The following is a 17,163-nucleotide window of genomic DNA, read 5'->3' as shown; positions in this document are numbered from 1 at the left end:
TTGTTCAGACTTATTTACTAATAGTAAAGTCGGAATAATTACATTAACTAATATCCACACAAAGTAATACATTTTCTTTAATTCTAATGAATATATTATCATTAATATATTTTTACTTATATTTTTATTGTATTTTAAAAAGCGCTACCTTGATCTTAAAAGGAATTAAACTTCCAAAAGCTTAATCTCATCGCAGCATGTGCAATTAATTTTTCTAAAACCATGTATTTTTTCTTCGCTTTTTTTTTGCAGAAGTTACCTAATTAGAATGTTTCTAATTTTTTACCATCTTTAATATCCGATATGAAATTCTTCAGCAAATGGCATAAAAAATGCATACTTAAAATTGTCGTCTAAGAGGGTAAAAATCAAACTAAAGCCGTCACACATTATTTTTAAATTAAAATGCTATTTATGGATTCAAAAAACGTAAAAGTATACTAAATTGCAATAACAGATTAAAGTAGAAAATGGTAAGTAATTTTAAAGTTAATCAAAAACTACATTTTTTTCTGAGTTTCATCATTTTTGCACTTGGTGTTTTTTTCTCTCATTTATTTCAGGACTTTCTGGTTTAAGGAAAAAAGTAAATTAATAGTTCCATGCTTGAATCAAAAATATATTTTTTTTACAGAAGATTTTAATTTTTTAATTTGATTGAATATTGTCTTTATTTTTAATTGCGTTTAAAAATGTATTTATTCATCTCGCGAATCTTGACATATTTTAATTGGTGATTATAAAAATTTCCTCTGATGGCAGATTGCAATGCTTGAAATATTAATAGAAATTTATAAGTAAGAAATATAACAATCGAGTTACTTGCCAGAGATTAATCGTATAAATTTTTAAATATTTCATAATTGTTTTGAATTTCCAAACTAGTTACGTAGAACCTTCGTAACGCTAAGAAAATTTTCTTTAATGTTTTATAGAATTATAATATAGAAAACTAAGGTAAAACACTAGTAGTAGCCACTTTAAGGTTTAAAACACAGTAGTAGTGGTCACACTGAAATAATTTTTTTTAACTCTAGGTGTATAATATTAATTACCTCTCTTGAATTTTAATGAGCGTATTATATTCCAAATCTTTCTTAATTGTCCCATGATATAAAAATGCCAGAATTTCAATTTGTTAAATTTTTTTATCAATTTTCCCCCAAAACTCAAATTTGATCCATTAACGGCCACTCCAAAATCTGAAATTTTCAGTTGTGGCCATCTGACATGCTCCTATCCGAATAATTTTCATTACTTAATTTAAATTCAAATAACTGATGAATTAAATTGATTCAATATAATAGTTACAATATGATAGTTTAAGTATCAACAAAAAAAATATTGTTCATTTCCTTTTTCAAAGTATATAAATAAACTTGAAGTGGCCACTATTGGTGTTTCATCTTATAGCTTCTAATTATTTTACATTTCACGAGACAAACTATGAATAACTCTCGTATAATTTGTTAGGGATAGTGAAGTCATTCTTAGAGAAATGAATTTCGATTATTTAAAAATGCATTTGTAAATTTGATTCAATAAAAATGAAATTTCTTGAATATTGACGCAAAAAGTTATAATTTAGGCAGAGCAACTGTAGATAATTTCTACAGATAAAAAAGTTGATTTTTTTTCTTACAAAGCTTAAACTTTCAATCTTTTATTTATTTTCATTTACAAAAATTTCTCATTCTTCATAAGTAGGGTTTTACTTTTTATGTACAATAAAAATATATTTTTTGAGAAACTGTAAAGTTACCAACATATTTTTTTAGTCCCACTCCAGGTGATACTATAATTGTTAAATTGCTAATAACTAGCCCTGATTTAACAAGAAACCGAATTTAGGGAGGAAATCATAAATACTTGGTTGGATCTGTTCTAAATATACAAGAGCATAACTCGTTTATAACGAGGAAATCCCGCTTAAAGCGCTTACAATAAATTTGTGATTCATAAAATGTCTATTAACTTTCAGCTGTGTTGTCCTTGCTTGGAAAATACCTTTGACATTCCGAATTTAGTCGAAAGATAGTCATGAGTCATAGTGAGAACACAGGTTAGAGTACATGGAGAGGGTGTTAGGGTAGATGAACTCCCCTCCCCCCTCAAACCGCTGACAATATTATTATGGGTCCATAATGTGTTCAAACACTTTAAGAATAAAATATAAACGACTTTAGTTAAAGTAAACGTACTATCAATTCATATTTTTTAAGCAAATATTTGAAATACTAGTTCTTTTCATTGCTCTTAAAATTAATTAGTAACGTTTGTGTCCTATTAGGTACCTTATTCCTGGCTGATTTGGAGCTTTTAATTGGCACCATGTAATTTCAGAAAAATTTCGAATCCAAAAAACGTATGTTCTTTTATGGCGGAGGGAGGGGGGTCATTGTTTTTTCACCATGAACCTCCTAAAACAGTAATCTGTATCCGCCCATGTGATAAATTATGCATGTTGTGACGGAAACTCAAATTTACTTTTACTTTTGAAATGCTAAACTCAAATTAAAACTAAAGCAGATAAAAATAATGATGCCAAAAATTGACAAAAATGGTTATGATCTTGAGAAAGATAATTATTGTGAGCTTACACCATCGGAAACCCACTCCTTGACCAGACAGCAAATTCTTTCGAAATGGCACGTTCCGCTGGCCCACCACTGGTATGCAGCCATGAGTCCTGGTTTGTCGAATTCTTGCAGTGGTCCTCGGTCCCTCTTCAATCGGCCATGGCTCAATTCCGTAGTGGACATTTAAAGTCTTTAAGGTATTTAAACTGGGAGAAGATTGTTCCGGTTCCCTTTCTAGAAGTCCTGCTCATCTTTTTGCTTGTACTGGCGCCTCATGGAGGCAGTTGTGTGATGAGCAGGATCTTATTTACCAGGATCTAGCGCGTCGGAACCTTTTGAACCTGGTGTAGTCTTTCCCACACCAGGGGAATAGGTACCAATAACAAAAATAATAAAAGCGACTACAATAACGAAAGATCGCATCTCAGCAAGGGTAGTTTCATAATTTAAAATTTGTACAAAACATACCAGCTATTGATTTAAAATCTAAGTTTGTCGCTCATTCTTGCCACAAAACTAACACAAAATTAGCACACATAACTGGTGGATGGGGGGGGATGTCAAAACGGTAAAATCAATAATGAAATATCATTAAAATTCTGTAATTTAAAAGAAAAATTTTCGTGCTTAAACTTGAAGTAATAAAACTTGAATAATGAAACTTAATAATTAATTAATTTAGATATCAAAAACCAACCAGTAAACACCCATTATTAGGTTTTGCACGTATTGTAATCTTTGAGACTAAATTTTTTCAAACTGCTATTGCGTAAAACCTACATTTTTAACATTGCTGCTTTTTTGAGTTATATCAACTGATTGACCATCTACATAGAGTCTTTTAATGTGCAGAAAAACTGGAAACTTATTTCGAAATCAGGAGTGCATAGAGTGATCTTTTTTTTTTTTTTGAGCCGATAAGTAATTCCAGTAAAACAATAACTCAAAACAAATAATAAAGCAGTTAAAGAAAGTTAAACAACTCATTTGGTACTGTACCGAAATAAAACACTAGCAAAAAAAATATGTATTTATCCTTTATAGGATTTGTATGATATTTTCCCCCTTTTTTGTGAAGACTCGGTTACAATAAGCAAATATTGCAGATCTTTTGATCGTTTTATGAGCGAAGCCAACAAATGAAATATGACTACGCAAGCAAAAATGATATCAAATTCTAAACATGACAACACTAGATGTGATATGGATTAAAACTATTGTTTGTATTAATTTATGCTATTTTGGTTTCATCAGAAAGCTGACAGTCATCTTGTCAATCGACGTGGTTAGGTTTAGATTGAAGTATCTACTTAGTGCGATTTCAAACTATCAAATCAGAAGCTCTTCAGCCGGAAGTAAAATGGGTGGTTCAGATTCAATAACCAGAATCAGAGCATCAGATATTGCGGCGTATTTGATGACACTGAATTTAATAACATCACGGCAATCCTGACAGTTTCAAATGTAACATATGTGCTCACATGTTAAATTTTAGAATGGCTGTAAGTGGTTATTTCAAAGTTGTATGCGTCTTTGAAATTTTAAAATATTTAGATTTTATAATTTAAAACCAGAAACACGATTTTGGGTACTTGCTTTGTTATTTCCTTTGTTAAGAAAATTACAAGCAATCAAAATTTAAACGAGTTCTGCTTCGAGAGTGAATACTTGAACATACATACAATATTTTTTTACTAGTCGACCCGTGCGGAACTCCGCACTGTGCTTCGAATCGTTTCATAAGGCATTTCGCTCTTTAAAAATTTCAAAGGAAGAACATTAGGAAGAAGAACCGAAAACAAGTAAGCGCAGAAAAGAAGGCATGTAATTTAAAGACATCAGTACCAAAACCTCATTAAATACAACGTTGTGATAATTTGATCATCGCTCACCTTTTGGTCGTACATATTTTCAATGCAAACATAAATATCATTAAAAGTGGCTGAGTAGTGACTCGTGAAAAAGCAATAATTGTGCATGTAAAAACACAGGTTGTGGCAAATACAGTCCTGCCCATGTGAGCATCTGACGGGAAAAAAAGAAACATTAAAGATATATTTATTGGCACGGATTCGAATTGGCGCCATTCTGATTAACAGCCTGACACCTCAACAAACCTAGCAATTGCGCCTTCCTTTTCGAAAGCTATTCATTGAAGGAATGCGTAGTAAAAAACAGCAAAAAAGCTTTTTGCCAAAAAAAAAAAAAAATAATAATAATAATAAGATCATGCTTCTATATTTTGTCATTAACCAGCATGATACAATTTAAAATCATTCGTAAAGCATGGAATTTGATTAAAGAATGACGAAGATCTCACGTAGCGATTGAAATAAGCATTCTAGAGAAGTAATAATTTATATTGAAAATAAGTGTTTTTATCTTTGAATATTGAACTATTTCACATAGAAGATTGCCTTAACCGTTACGGCTTAAATGCCCGCACATGTTTCTCTTTTAATCGAACACTTAAAATTCAAAACCAAAACCAGTTGAACTGAGTCCGTTTTTTAAGTGTAATTTTTCGAACGTAGACAAAATGTTTTTTTTTTTCAACAGAAAGCAGAGGAGTAGAAAATGATTTCTGGCTAATGAAGTTGATAATAATTTTAATGCTTTATATCGTATTTGCGCGAATAAAAAATCAAAGGTTTACTGGGTGAAACTCGTAGTTTTCATTTGGCGTAGTATTTTTTCATTTGTACAAAAGGTTGAACACTGCTATTAGAAACATCTACATTTCAGCATACAATGAAAATGTTTTTCTGCACAAAAAGGATTTCCTTTAGGTAAATCTAATACTTTTTTATGTTTATATTATGCTGAGTGATTTGGATGTAGTCAGAGCTTTAAAAAAAGGAAGAACACCCTTCGATTAACAGTCAACTTATCTTAATGATAACTGTAGCCTGACCCCTAACATAAAGGAGTCGAAACACCAAGTAGCATTCCCACTGCATTTATTTTATTTCATGTGTATGTTATGAGTACATGTAATGCGTAATACTAATATAAATTTGATATTATGTCGGAGAGCCCAGGCTTGCCCGAAGTTGATATAGTTTATAGCCGAACGCTCTACCAAAAAAAAAAAAAAAAAAAAAAACTTATCAATTTAACCAAACAACTAATTCAAGTGCTTTTAAGCTTTATTAAAATATGAACACACACACACAGGCTTTTTTTTTTTTTTTTTTTTGCCGAAAGCGACGTAAAAAATTGGAAAACTGCATTAGAACTTTGCAAAAAAAAAAAAAAAATGCATAAGAACTACAGCCTGCATCAAGGTTTTTTCATCATTAGCCAGCCTGATAAGTTTTAAAATGAGAAGGGAATAATATATAAGATAAGATATTGAAGAGATGTTTTTATTTTTTTGAAACTTTTTACAATTCGTTACCGCAGGCTGCTTGAACCGTTATAACTTAGATGGCAGCACGTGTTCATCATTTAACAGCACGGTTAAAATACAAAATTAATTGAACTATGCTCTATTTTAAGCGTAGCTTTTCGAATGTAGTAAAAATGTGATAAGCTTTTTTTTTTTTTTTGCAAAAAGAAGAAGAAATATCTATTTTACCCTTCAAATTGAGGTAGTTTTTTTTTTTTTTTTTTTTTTTTTGTACAAAGAGTCAAAAACGCATTAGAAGAATATATGTTTCAATATACGTTTTATTATTTTTTTTCTGAACAAAAAACAGTTATATTGTAGTCTGAAATCTTAAACCTGTTACTTATATTTTCGCTTACACTATGCTTTAATTTTCTTACCAAAGCCAAAGCTTTAAAAAAGAAAAAAAAAAATTCCGTACAATTCAGAAGTAGTTCAGCACAAAGTCACATCAAGTTTTCATAACAGCAAGGAGCGTTTCTTTCCCATTTATTCTATTCCCTCATATTTATTATTCGCTTAATTAAGTTTTCATGCAATGCGCGATATTTCTCTAATTTTTTGATGCAGATTGTCCGGACGTGGGGCCGAACGCTCATTCTCCTGGTTACGAGGAGAACGCTCTGCCGATCAAGCTATTCAGCTCTGTCGGTCATAGTGCAAGTTAAAGTTATAAGTTTAACCGAAAACCTCATTCTGGTTCTTTAAAACAGGTTTTTCGGCTGAAAAAAACAATTTTTAGACAATGGGTCTATTTTTCGTCAGTAGCCAGCACCATAACCTTTAAAATAAAGTGTAAATCAAAGAAATCGATCAAGAAAGGGAGTTGAGGAAAATCTGGCGTAGAAACCAAAAAACAGGCTACAGAAATAATATATAAGGATGTCTGTAATAAAAAAGGAAATATCATAAAAGTACACATTTGAAATATATTTCAAAAACCTTCCTGAACTTATCCTTAAATATTTCTAGATGTTACAGAAATATCTTCGTTTAAAGTCAGTCATGTTTCTGGAACCTTCAAAGAAAGCTTAAGTGGCAGCTTGGCGCCTTAGTGATTTACCAGGAAAGCTCTAGAAGCGGTATTGCAACAGGTTTGGCTTGCAATGCAACGGAATCCTGAGATTTATTTGCTTTCACGGGAGCTTAGTCAATTTTGATGGACCCCCAAGTGCTTTTAAGCCAATGCACTTAATAAATAATTTCTGTTCATCTTCAAACTGGTAGCTAAAAATATTTTTCCCTACAGCTAAAAGACTGCATTTGTGTAACTTGGAGTAATTCAGGAAATGATTTGACAAGAACACTTAATTTTCACTGGAAATTGGTAAGCACCTGTGAAAAATCGAAACATACCATGGATATTACCAGTAACGTTTCGGAATATTTTTACAGTGTAAAAAACAGGGTTGGCAAGTTTCTACCGAGGTGGTTGAAACCACTGGTAGAAGCCGGTTAAAACCTACATGGCAAAATTTCTGCCACATTTGTGGCAGAAACTGGCAAAAACTCACAAAATGACAACAAATTACTGACATACAATAGAAAATGCATTTCCTTTCTGAATTTTGACAATCTGAACCTAATCAAGGGCACTAGCATAGGATTTTATTTTTTAAAATGATGAAATGAAGTTTCATTTTTTAGTTAACTTAAACAAATCTCATTTAATAATTACTTTGGTTATTAAAGACGCTTTTAAGTTTTTGGCAGTTTCTGTCGGTTTTTACCGGTTATAACCAGTTTCTGCCACTGGCACGGCAAAAACTAGTTTCTGCCGGCAGAAAGCCAACCCTGGTAAAAAAGGAAGCTCTGCTGCTCTCCGCTTCGCTCATCAACCTGCGGTAGGTATTTGCCTGAGTCTTCTTTGTTTTCTAAAGATAAGTACGATAGTTTTTGACCACTGGACACCAGTATTTCTTTTGGAAATATCTTTACCTTGTAAAAATGAGTGCGTATTTCAACTAAGGTACTTTCAACACTCCTTTATGGACAATTTCTCAGACAAAAGCGTTTTCGAGAATTTCGTTCAGCGTAAAATTTGTTTGAAATTACAATTTTAATCGATGTGCTATGGGATAAAAATCACAAAAATTAACCATCTTGTGTGCAAAAATCACTGACAGTGGTCGAAACTCTTGACTTTTCTTCGTAAAAATGCTGTTTTTTGAGAACCTTGGTTTTTAAGGAATAAAGCTGGATATCACGAACATAATTATGCATACTTCTCCCGTCTTTACACTTTTTAGTTCATTTTTAGACTACTTTACTATGATTGGATCTTCGTGAATAGCCAGCAATAATGCACTAATGTAGAATCAATTCTAAAATCTAAAAAATAAATAAATAAATAAATAAATATAGAAAAACATTCGTACTTTTTTTAACAATCTAAAAGCAAAGCATATCTTTATGTTTCGTTCTTTAGCAGTACAGTCTAAAAAAATAGTTTTTCATAACGTTGAATGATGTGGGTTTTTCTATTTACTTCCTTTATACAGCTTTCTAATTTTTGACATACACGTTTGAAATTCATCATGCTTTTCACCGGGAAAAAAACTAATTTCTCAAGAATGTTTTCAACGATAAAGATACTTTTTTTTTTCATTTTTGGAATGTCATTAATGGATAGCATCTTACCTCTTGAGTAGTAAAATATTCTTCAATAGAAAATACTATATTTCTGAATGGAAATTGAAAAGTTTATTCAACGCTTTATAAGAGAAGCCGCTTCAATGGGAGTTTCGTCTGGTTTTTGACTCGGCTAAGAGCGTGTAAGGACCGTTGCCTGTTATAGCTGCAATTTTAATCTAGGGATTTTGCTTATTTGAATTTAAATACGTGTATTACATTTGGGTTTACGGTGATTGCGGAAGTTTTCTTGATTGCTACAGACATTTTAGCAATTCTTACCAAGCTTCTTGTCTATATTTGTAAATAATCTCTCATATTCTTTTGCAACAACTGTTTCATCCTTTAAAGAATTTCTAAGTTTGTCCGACTCGTAACAGGAAAAATTAAAAGGTATTTATGATAGTAAACATCACTGTAAAAAATCTGAAACGTTACTGAGTATTTCCTTGTTACGTTTCGGGATTTCAATAGTTTTTACCCACTTATTGGAAAAATCAAGTATCATCTCAAAAATTTTCCTGAAATGCTACAAGTTGCATGAATGCAGACTTTTCATTGTTGTAAAATATATATTTTAGCTCCCAGTTCAAAGATTAACTGAGCGTATTTATAAAGTATGTCGGCTTCAGTTCGATTACGGCTCGCCCAGACTGATTAAGCTCATAAAAGGAGCGAAAATATATATGGTCAACTGAGCATTGCACGAGTTGTAAGCGCGTAAAATTATCGATACTTACTTGCAATTCTGTTTTAGCTTTGGTTATGTTTGCAATACTGCTTTTGGACTTCCTTCAAAAATCTCGAAGGTGACAAGCTAATTATACCGTCCTACGTTTATTCTAATTTGCAGAGACACGACTGGCTTTAAGCGGTAAGATTTCTGAACTTTTCAGAAGGTTACTAGGGATAGTTTCAGGAAGGTTGCTGAATTTTCGCGGAAAACGTTCTTGTTTTTTGCAAGATATGATACTGGCAGAAATTGGGCTTATCAACTCCTCATTATTTTCCAGGAACGTTTCTGAATCGTTTTTACAGTGATCCTTGGGAATAATATTCATTCGAATCTTAGAGAGAGAATTATGTTTACCACATGGGGGGAGGGGAATGTTATTTTACAATTCAATTCCTATCCTTACTTTCCTGAAGAAAAAAAATGTTGCTTACTGCACAAAAAGCAACTAAAGTAGTTTTACAGTATCCACGGTGATTGTAAATATTATTAATATTTCAAAACCTTCTAATTTAAAAATTACTGGTCAAAATAACTTGATACTTCGCCAAAAAAGTCATGAGGCGATGGGATTTTGTTTGGTAAAAAACAAAAAGCTACAAAATTATTCGAAAGATGATTTTGTCAGGGTTAATATTGCCCATTGTGAATGTTTATTAACAACTTACATGCAACTTGCGTATCGCAGGCATAGCATCAACACATAAGTGATTTTCCAAAAATGTGATATTTTCCAATCACAAAAATGTTAAAAATAAAAATGCTTCAAAAAATCTGAAAAAAAAAACCCTTATTATTTGTTAGAAACTTATTAATGGAAATAAAGAGGGAACAATGCTACACCACTCAAAACTCACACACCAGGAGAGTTACAGGCAGTAAGTTTCATCGAAGGTTATCAAAAATTTAACTATAGTAATAGAGAAATAATGGTAACTTAAACCATTAAGTGTTTTATTACATGACAAAACAGAATCTATGTAAAACATCTCTTAACGGACACTCCCTACTAATGAATATTTCTCCGAGTCCCGGTCCCTTTATATACATGCTCCCATATTATTCTCTCTGAATATCTTATGCTCACAATAATAGACAATTATTTTAATATAAATAAAGGAAAACAATTGCTATACTTCATTTACTTCATTACTTCATTTACTTATTCGAGCAACATTAAAATTATAAAAATGTGTTACCAAGAAATCTCTTTTTGTAAGATTCGTTTGAACAACAAAAAGAAGAAAAAAAATCTGGTTGTTAAAAAAACTTGTAGGCAAAAATAAATGAGTGATTGTAATAATAAGAATGGAATTGCATCGGAATAGGTATTTCTAACTATTACAAAAAGGAAAATCATTCTAAGTTAAACAATCACTGTGCTAGGCTCTTGTGACATAATATTGTTAGGATTTTGGAGAATCACCCACACATACCTTTCGATCTGTTGCGTAAAATCCCATTTTGTACTTCTAACTGCTATTGGAAGAAGGAGATCATACAAAACATTTATACATTTATAGTCAGTAAGTCGTATGCTTCATAACGCTCTAATTTTTTTCTAGGCACAGTCATTATTTTTCTTGTAAAACGTTACTTTATCTGTTGATTTACATTTTTTTTCGTATAACATTTGCAACCATTCATACTTTTCGACTAACAACATTTCCATGTTTAGCGAAGCCTTAAGTGGGCTCTTCCGTCATATTACCCTGACTGCGCCATCTAACGGCATGCATTTGAACTATCTTTTTTCCTGTGCAAAACAAATTCCTATGGGCTCATAATTGTCCTTTTGAAATATTAAGTCATTCTGATCAGTAGTTTTTAAATTGAAAGTTTCGAAATCGTAACTTTTAATTATAATCGCCCGGTATTTTTTACATTCACTTCTTATTATTTGAGCATCAACAACGGCTCATAGTCTTTGACGAGTTTCTTTTCAGTTACTCCGTTTAGCAAATAACCTCTCATTCAGTATTTTTCCTCTTACAGGTATATTGCTGTTACCCAGCCAATTAAGTATTCCAAGCACAGAAACAATAAGAGAGTCTTCTTAAGCATCGCAATTGTCTGGGTTTTAGCAGCAGCAATTGGATCTCCAATCGTTTTAGGATTAAATACTTCTCCAGAAAGAGATCCTCAGCTTTGTGTTTTCTACAACTCAGATTTTATTATTTTTTCATCTCTGTTCTCATTCTATATACCATGCATTGCTATGGTATGTCTTTATTACAAAATATTTAAGGTAAGCTAAATTGTTCATTCATTTATATACTTATTTTGTTTACTAATATTAAAGGAGACTGTAATACTTTGATAAATACATACTTGTTCTATAGTTTTCTTTATAATAGCTGTCTTTATAACAGAAAAAATATTTTCACATGCTAGATATATTATAAAACGAATCTGTGTTTGCACCTAAGTATCTCTTTTAGCTAAAATTTAAATTATGGTATAATGACAGTATGCTTCTATATCAAAATTATGGTTTGAAACCAAGTACCATAAGTTCAATGACTGACTACGACTAATTTCAAAAAATATTTTATATTACCAGAAATTTATTTTTCCTCTTAAATTAAGGAATAGTGTCCTGAATTTACTACTGCTAAATAAATCGCAAATCAGTGATTGAAATTTCAAAACGTTTAAATAAGTTACATTTCTTACCGCAGAAAAGGTTTTTTTTTTTCTTAAATAATTACCGATAGTTTTCCTGTTTTTAAGTTAAACGTTTAAAAAATGTTATGTAGCTCAATAGTAGGTCACTTAATTTGAACAGGTATAGACCCTGGACACTTTACCTCACAACCTTCTTAAATTGTTTTAAAAATACATAAATAAAAAAATTAATAAATAATACTTTTTTAAATGTAAAACTACTATTACAGAAAATATAATAAAATATTATTCCTTTGAAAATAAGAAAATTAATTGTACTTTTCATTGTTTATTTCTAACAAATTGTTTTTCTGTTTGGATTCGAAATATTTCAACAATAAAAAAAATCTACAAAAGAAAAAAAAAGTCTATGTATTAAACAAAAACTATGAAAATATTGTAATTATGAACTGCTAAACAGTAGAAGTTTTCTATACATTCGTAACTGGCACCATATATTAAACTAGTTGAAACATTTACACCACTTGCACCACTGAAAAATACTGAATGTAATATTAGAAGCTGAATATATATCAATGAAATAATATGGTTATCATCAGTCACAAAGTTTATTTAAGCTACTTTGCTACTACATTTAGCTACTTTGCTGAGTACTGCAAAAATACAGAGTCCCAACAAATGTATCCCCTCATTGAATGACCGGAACACAAACAATTATTGTAAAATTTATTTTACTATTTTCAGAATTACGTACTGAACGATACTGAAATTGAAAGCCCTACCTCATTCTGTAGGGTTTCTTCCGGGGAAGAGTTTGCTTCGTCGAGATATTCGAAGTGACTGCAATTCACGCCTTATTTCTGGTTCGCACTCAACAATTTAGTGATTTTGAATACATATCTTGTAAAATACATAACTACATTCTAAATTATAATACACTGATACACAGAACAGACTATGCGCGTATACACAGTTGCCCTATCGACTACTACAACTATTTTGAGTTCTGTGCTGAAACTCGCTCCGAGCGTCCTCTAGCAGGTATTTGAAGACAAAGCAGTCCCTTTTGAATAATTATGATACAGAAAAGTTTCAAATTTTAAAATAAAGTGAGCCAATTTAGAAAACAATCATTAAACAAAAGAGTTCAAATTGGCCGGCCAATGGGGTTCAGGCACAACTGACAATGCTGATCAACGAAATCCAAAACGTTTCAAATGACTCCTAATGAAATTTGGGCATATCCTTTCTCAACGGCTGCTCCCAACTCATTGACTGTAAGAAGCTTTGAGCTGTAATCATTGTACTTGACATGCCCGACAGAAAGAAAAAAATCATTGAAGCTTAGTCTATTGCGACAGTGGATGATTTTATGGGAGCTGATCGTCTTATGGAAGTTTCGGTAACGACCACAAAGTTCAATTCTCCGGTCATGATCACTATAGCAGCAACTACCAGGGCTACTAGCACTATTTCGTGCCCCATGACAGAGGAGAAGTTCACCCACCAGTTGTCCTGGTTATCTCCAAATTTTTAATTTTTCCACTTACATTCCTTTGCTTCTCATTGTCTCAATTTTTAAATAGCACATAAGATTATTTTTTTAAATCAATGTTTAGTCCTAGTTTAGCCATTTGTTTAAGTCACCACACTTGAAAAACGGACTCAAATTTGAGCAGTTATCAACATTCAAAAGAAAAAAAAATCGAATTTCGACTATGGTAGTGCGGAAGCAAAGTGTACCTTCATAGAAGGTATGATATTTTTAGGGGCTATTTCTTAATCTGCCGCAATTGCATTGAAATTTAAATCAAGTGCTGTTTTTGATATTTTTTGCAAAGTTTGTTTTAAAAAAATAAAACGATTTTCGTTTATAAGGAGTGTGGAAAGGTACTGTAAGGGTGCAATAAATGTTTACAATCAGTTTGAAGTGTGGTGTAATTCCTTCCTTTGCCACAAATGCATCGACATATTTGCAATTCTTTGTTTCGTTAACGTTTTACATAAATTTTGCCAAAACGTTGAATTAATGTTTTCGCCGTATTTTTCTGAAGTAATTACATATTTTATCAGGTATTATGCAGTTTTTGATGCTCGGTATGTTATAAATCTGCTATTTACTGTAATTAAATTTGAAATATGCTATTCATCGACTTTGTTAGCGCTGTTTGCTTTGCTTTCAAAACCAAGTCATAACCGCCCTGAACTCAAAAGAAGAAAAAGAAAGAGGATGCTGTACAAAAAGTTCCACCCACCCGCAATCCCAACTGCGTTTTATTCACTACTTTGTAAACAGTGTCGCTAATTCCCGTATTTCAACCCTTTTACTTCTATCGCAGCTGTGCTATAAAAGTATATCCACCACCATGGCCACTAGCAGTTTTCGCATCACTATTTTAATCTTTCTATATTCACAGCTGACGAAGGGGCTGTAAAGGAGCCTTGAACTAAAATCATTCTTAAGAGCCATTATTTTGAAGTTCAGACAAGGTGTGGCAGTGACCATTTTTGATTTTTATAATTTTTTTATATGTCAAAGTACGTCATGAGAAGTGAACATTCTGAAATTTTTAGCCTTCCATAAAATTTTTTTCGCTCGTTAAAAATTCCCAAAGTTTGACGTTTTGCAGCGCTTTTTAGAAAAATTCTAAAAGTCGCGTTTCAGTGCGCTTTAGCTCTTTACAGAAACACCACCCCACGGTTATGTTTATATTTATTGGTTGTACTGTATCTAGTGATGATGACTTCATAGTTATTTTGGTTGGGGGTTGTTGCTTTCTTCAGATAAGGGGTCGCAAAGTATGGATTTTATCCGTTTTCGCGCAAGTTGAACCTGCGTTATTTCCCCCAAAAAGCCACCAACCGAAAAAAATGTAACATATACTGAAAGTTTATATTATGAAGAGAGTAAATGACACAAAATTTGTTTGAGGTTTAATTTTTTTTTAGGAGAAAAATACCCTGATATTTTTCAAATTATCAAAAATTGTGCTTTTTTGATCGCAATTAACTCAAAACAGCATCACTAGGAAAAAAAAACCTTTTATATATTATGGTACCTAGCTATGTGTAAAACATCATGAAAAAGAAAGCAGCATGGGATCTCTTCTTGTTTTCCAGAAAATAATTTTTTTTTGTAGCTCATTTTATGCGTTTTCTCGCACGTAAAACATGTGTCCAGTATGCAGATTAGATCTTCTAAAACTTTAAGGATGTAGTAAGAATGTATATATGTGTGTATAGAGAAAGAAAAAGACTAGTAATACTTTATTTTTCTGATTTTTACAAATTGATGGGATTTTAATTGCAGGTAATTCAGAAAACGATAAATCCATATCATATATATATATATATATATAAATATCATGAACAATATCTGCTTCACTTTCCTCTAAATTTCTATTTTCTATGTCATCTTCAAATACCTCTAAAAGGCTGTCAGTTCTTGATAAATCAGTATTATTCGCTTTTTCTTGCTTGGGATATCAGCAAAAAACAGTTTGAATTTGACTTTTTGTCAGATATTCGTTCGGTTGGAATATTTTTATGTCTTCAATCATCTCTGTTCTCATTGCATGTTCTACTTGGTCGGACGTCTGTTTTCTGCCGGTTTTTTACCATAAAGGAACTTTTCATAAAGAAATTCTATTTGTTTCAATGAAAATTGTGTACTTTTACGAGTTGGGAGAGCCCACCCCTCACATGAGATTTCCAAAATGTTTTCTTCTTTGTTTTCTCTTTTGTTGCAGAACATGCAATGAGAATAGAGATGATTGAAGACATAAAAATATTCCAACCGAACGAATATCTGACAAAAAGTCAAATTGAAGCTGCTTTTAACCGATGTACAAAGGAAAAAAAAAGCGGATAATACTGATTTATCAAGAACCGACAGCCTTTTAGAGGTATTTGAAGATGACATAGAAAAAAGGCATTTAGAGGAAAGTGAAACAGATATTGTTCATGATATTTCTTCCATTGCTACGGACATAAATAAGAACGAATTATTTTGGGATTGATACGATAATATATATATATATATATATATATATATATATATATATATATATATATATATATGATATCGATTTATCGTTTTCTGAATTACCTGCAATTAAAATACCATCAATTTGTAAAAATCAGAAAAATAAAGTATTACTACTCTTTTTCTTTCTCTATACACACATATATACATTCTTACTACATCCTTAAAGTTTTAGAAGATCTTATCTGCATACTGGACACATGTTTTACGTACGAGAAAACGCATAAAATGAGCTACAAAAAAATTATTTTCTGGAAAACAAGAAGAGATCCCATGCTGCTTTCTTTTTCATGATGTTTTACACATAGCCAGGTACCATAATATATAAAAGGTTTTTTTTTCCTAGTGATGCTGTTTTGAGTTAATTGTGATAAAAAAAGCACAGTTTTTGATAATTTGAAAAATATCAGGGCATTTTTCTCCTAAAAAAAATTAAACCTCAAACAAATTTTGTGTCATTTACTCTCTTCATAGTATAAACTTTCAGTATATGCTACATTTTTTTCGGGGGGTGGCTTTTTGGGGGAAATAACGCAGGATCAACTTGCGCGAAAACGGATAAAATCCATACTTTGCGACCCCTTATCTGAAGAAAGCAACAACCCCCAACCAAAATAACTATGAAGTCGTCATCACTAGATACAGTACAACCAATTAATATAAACATTACCGTGGGGTGGTGTTTCTGTAAAGAGCTAAAGCGCACTGAAATGCGACTTTTAGAATTTTTCTAAAAAGCTCTGCAAAACGTCAAACTTTGGGAATTTTTAACGAGCGAAAAAAATTTTTTGGAAGGCTAAAAATTTCAGAATGTTCACTTCTCATGACGTACTTTGACATTTGAAAAAATTAGGAAAATCAAAAATGGTCACTGCCAAAATTTCCGTTTTTTGTCTGAATTTCAAAATAATGGCTCTTAAAACTGCTTCTTTCAGTTTCGTCAGACGAAAGATTTTTCGTAGTTAGATGCTCGCTGATATTGTTTCGTAGCGTTTCATAGTCCTAAAAACCATTTTTGGAAATTTAGGCTTTTGAACTCTGTTGATCTTCACTTGTTTTAAATTACAACATTTTTCGTTTAGTTGTTTTTCATGGCAACGTTTAAAAATCTTGGTTTTCATTTGTTGCTATTGTTCTAACTGCATTGACAATAGTA

The 17,163-nt window shown here is 31.6% G+C and overlaps 1 protein-coding gene across 1 annotated transcript in view; it reads left to right on the top strand.

Annotated features, from left to right (window-relative positions):
• The window catches only part of LOC129228495 (dopamine D2-like receptor), a 118,934-nt gene that overhangs the window by 83,312 nt on the left and 18,459 nt on the right, over positions 1–17,163 (top strand). Inside the window, exon 4 of the mRNA XM_054863176.1 lies at positions 11,330–11,582. Within this exon, the coding sequence (XP_054719151.1) occupies positions 11,330–11,582 (253 nt within the window). The remainder of the gene's footprint in view (positions 1–11,329; positions 11,583–17,163) is intronic.

This window comes from Uloborus diversus, chromosome 8 (assembly GCF_026930045.1).
Source record: "Uloborus diversus isolate 005 chromosome 8, Udiv.v.3.1, whole genome shotgun sequence".
Taxonomy (NCBI): Eukaryota; Metazoa; Arthropoda; class Arachnida; order Araneae; family Uloboridae; genus Uloborus; species Uloborus diversus.
Note: the sequence above shows the minus strand (reverse complement) of the source record. Positions and strands in the feature narration are given on the sequence as shown.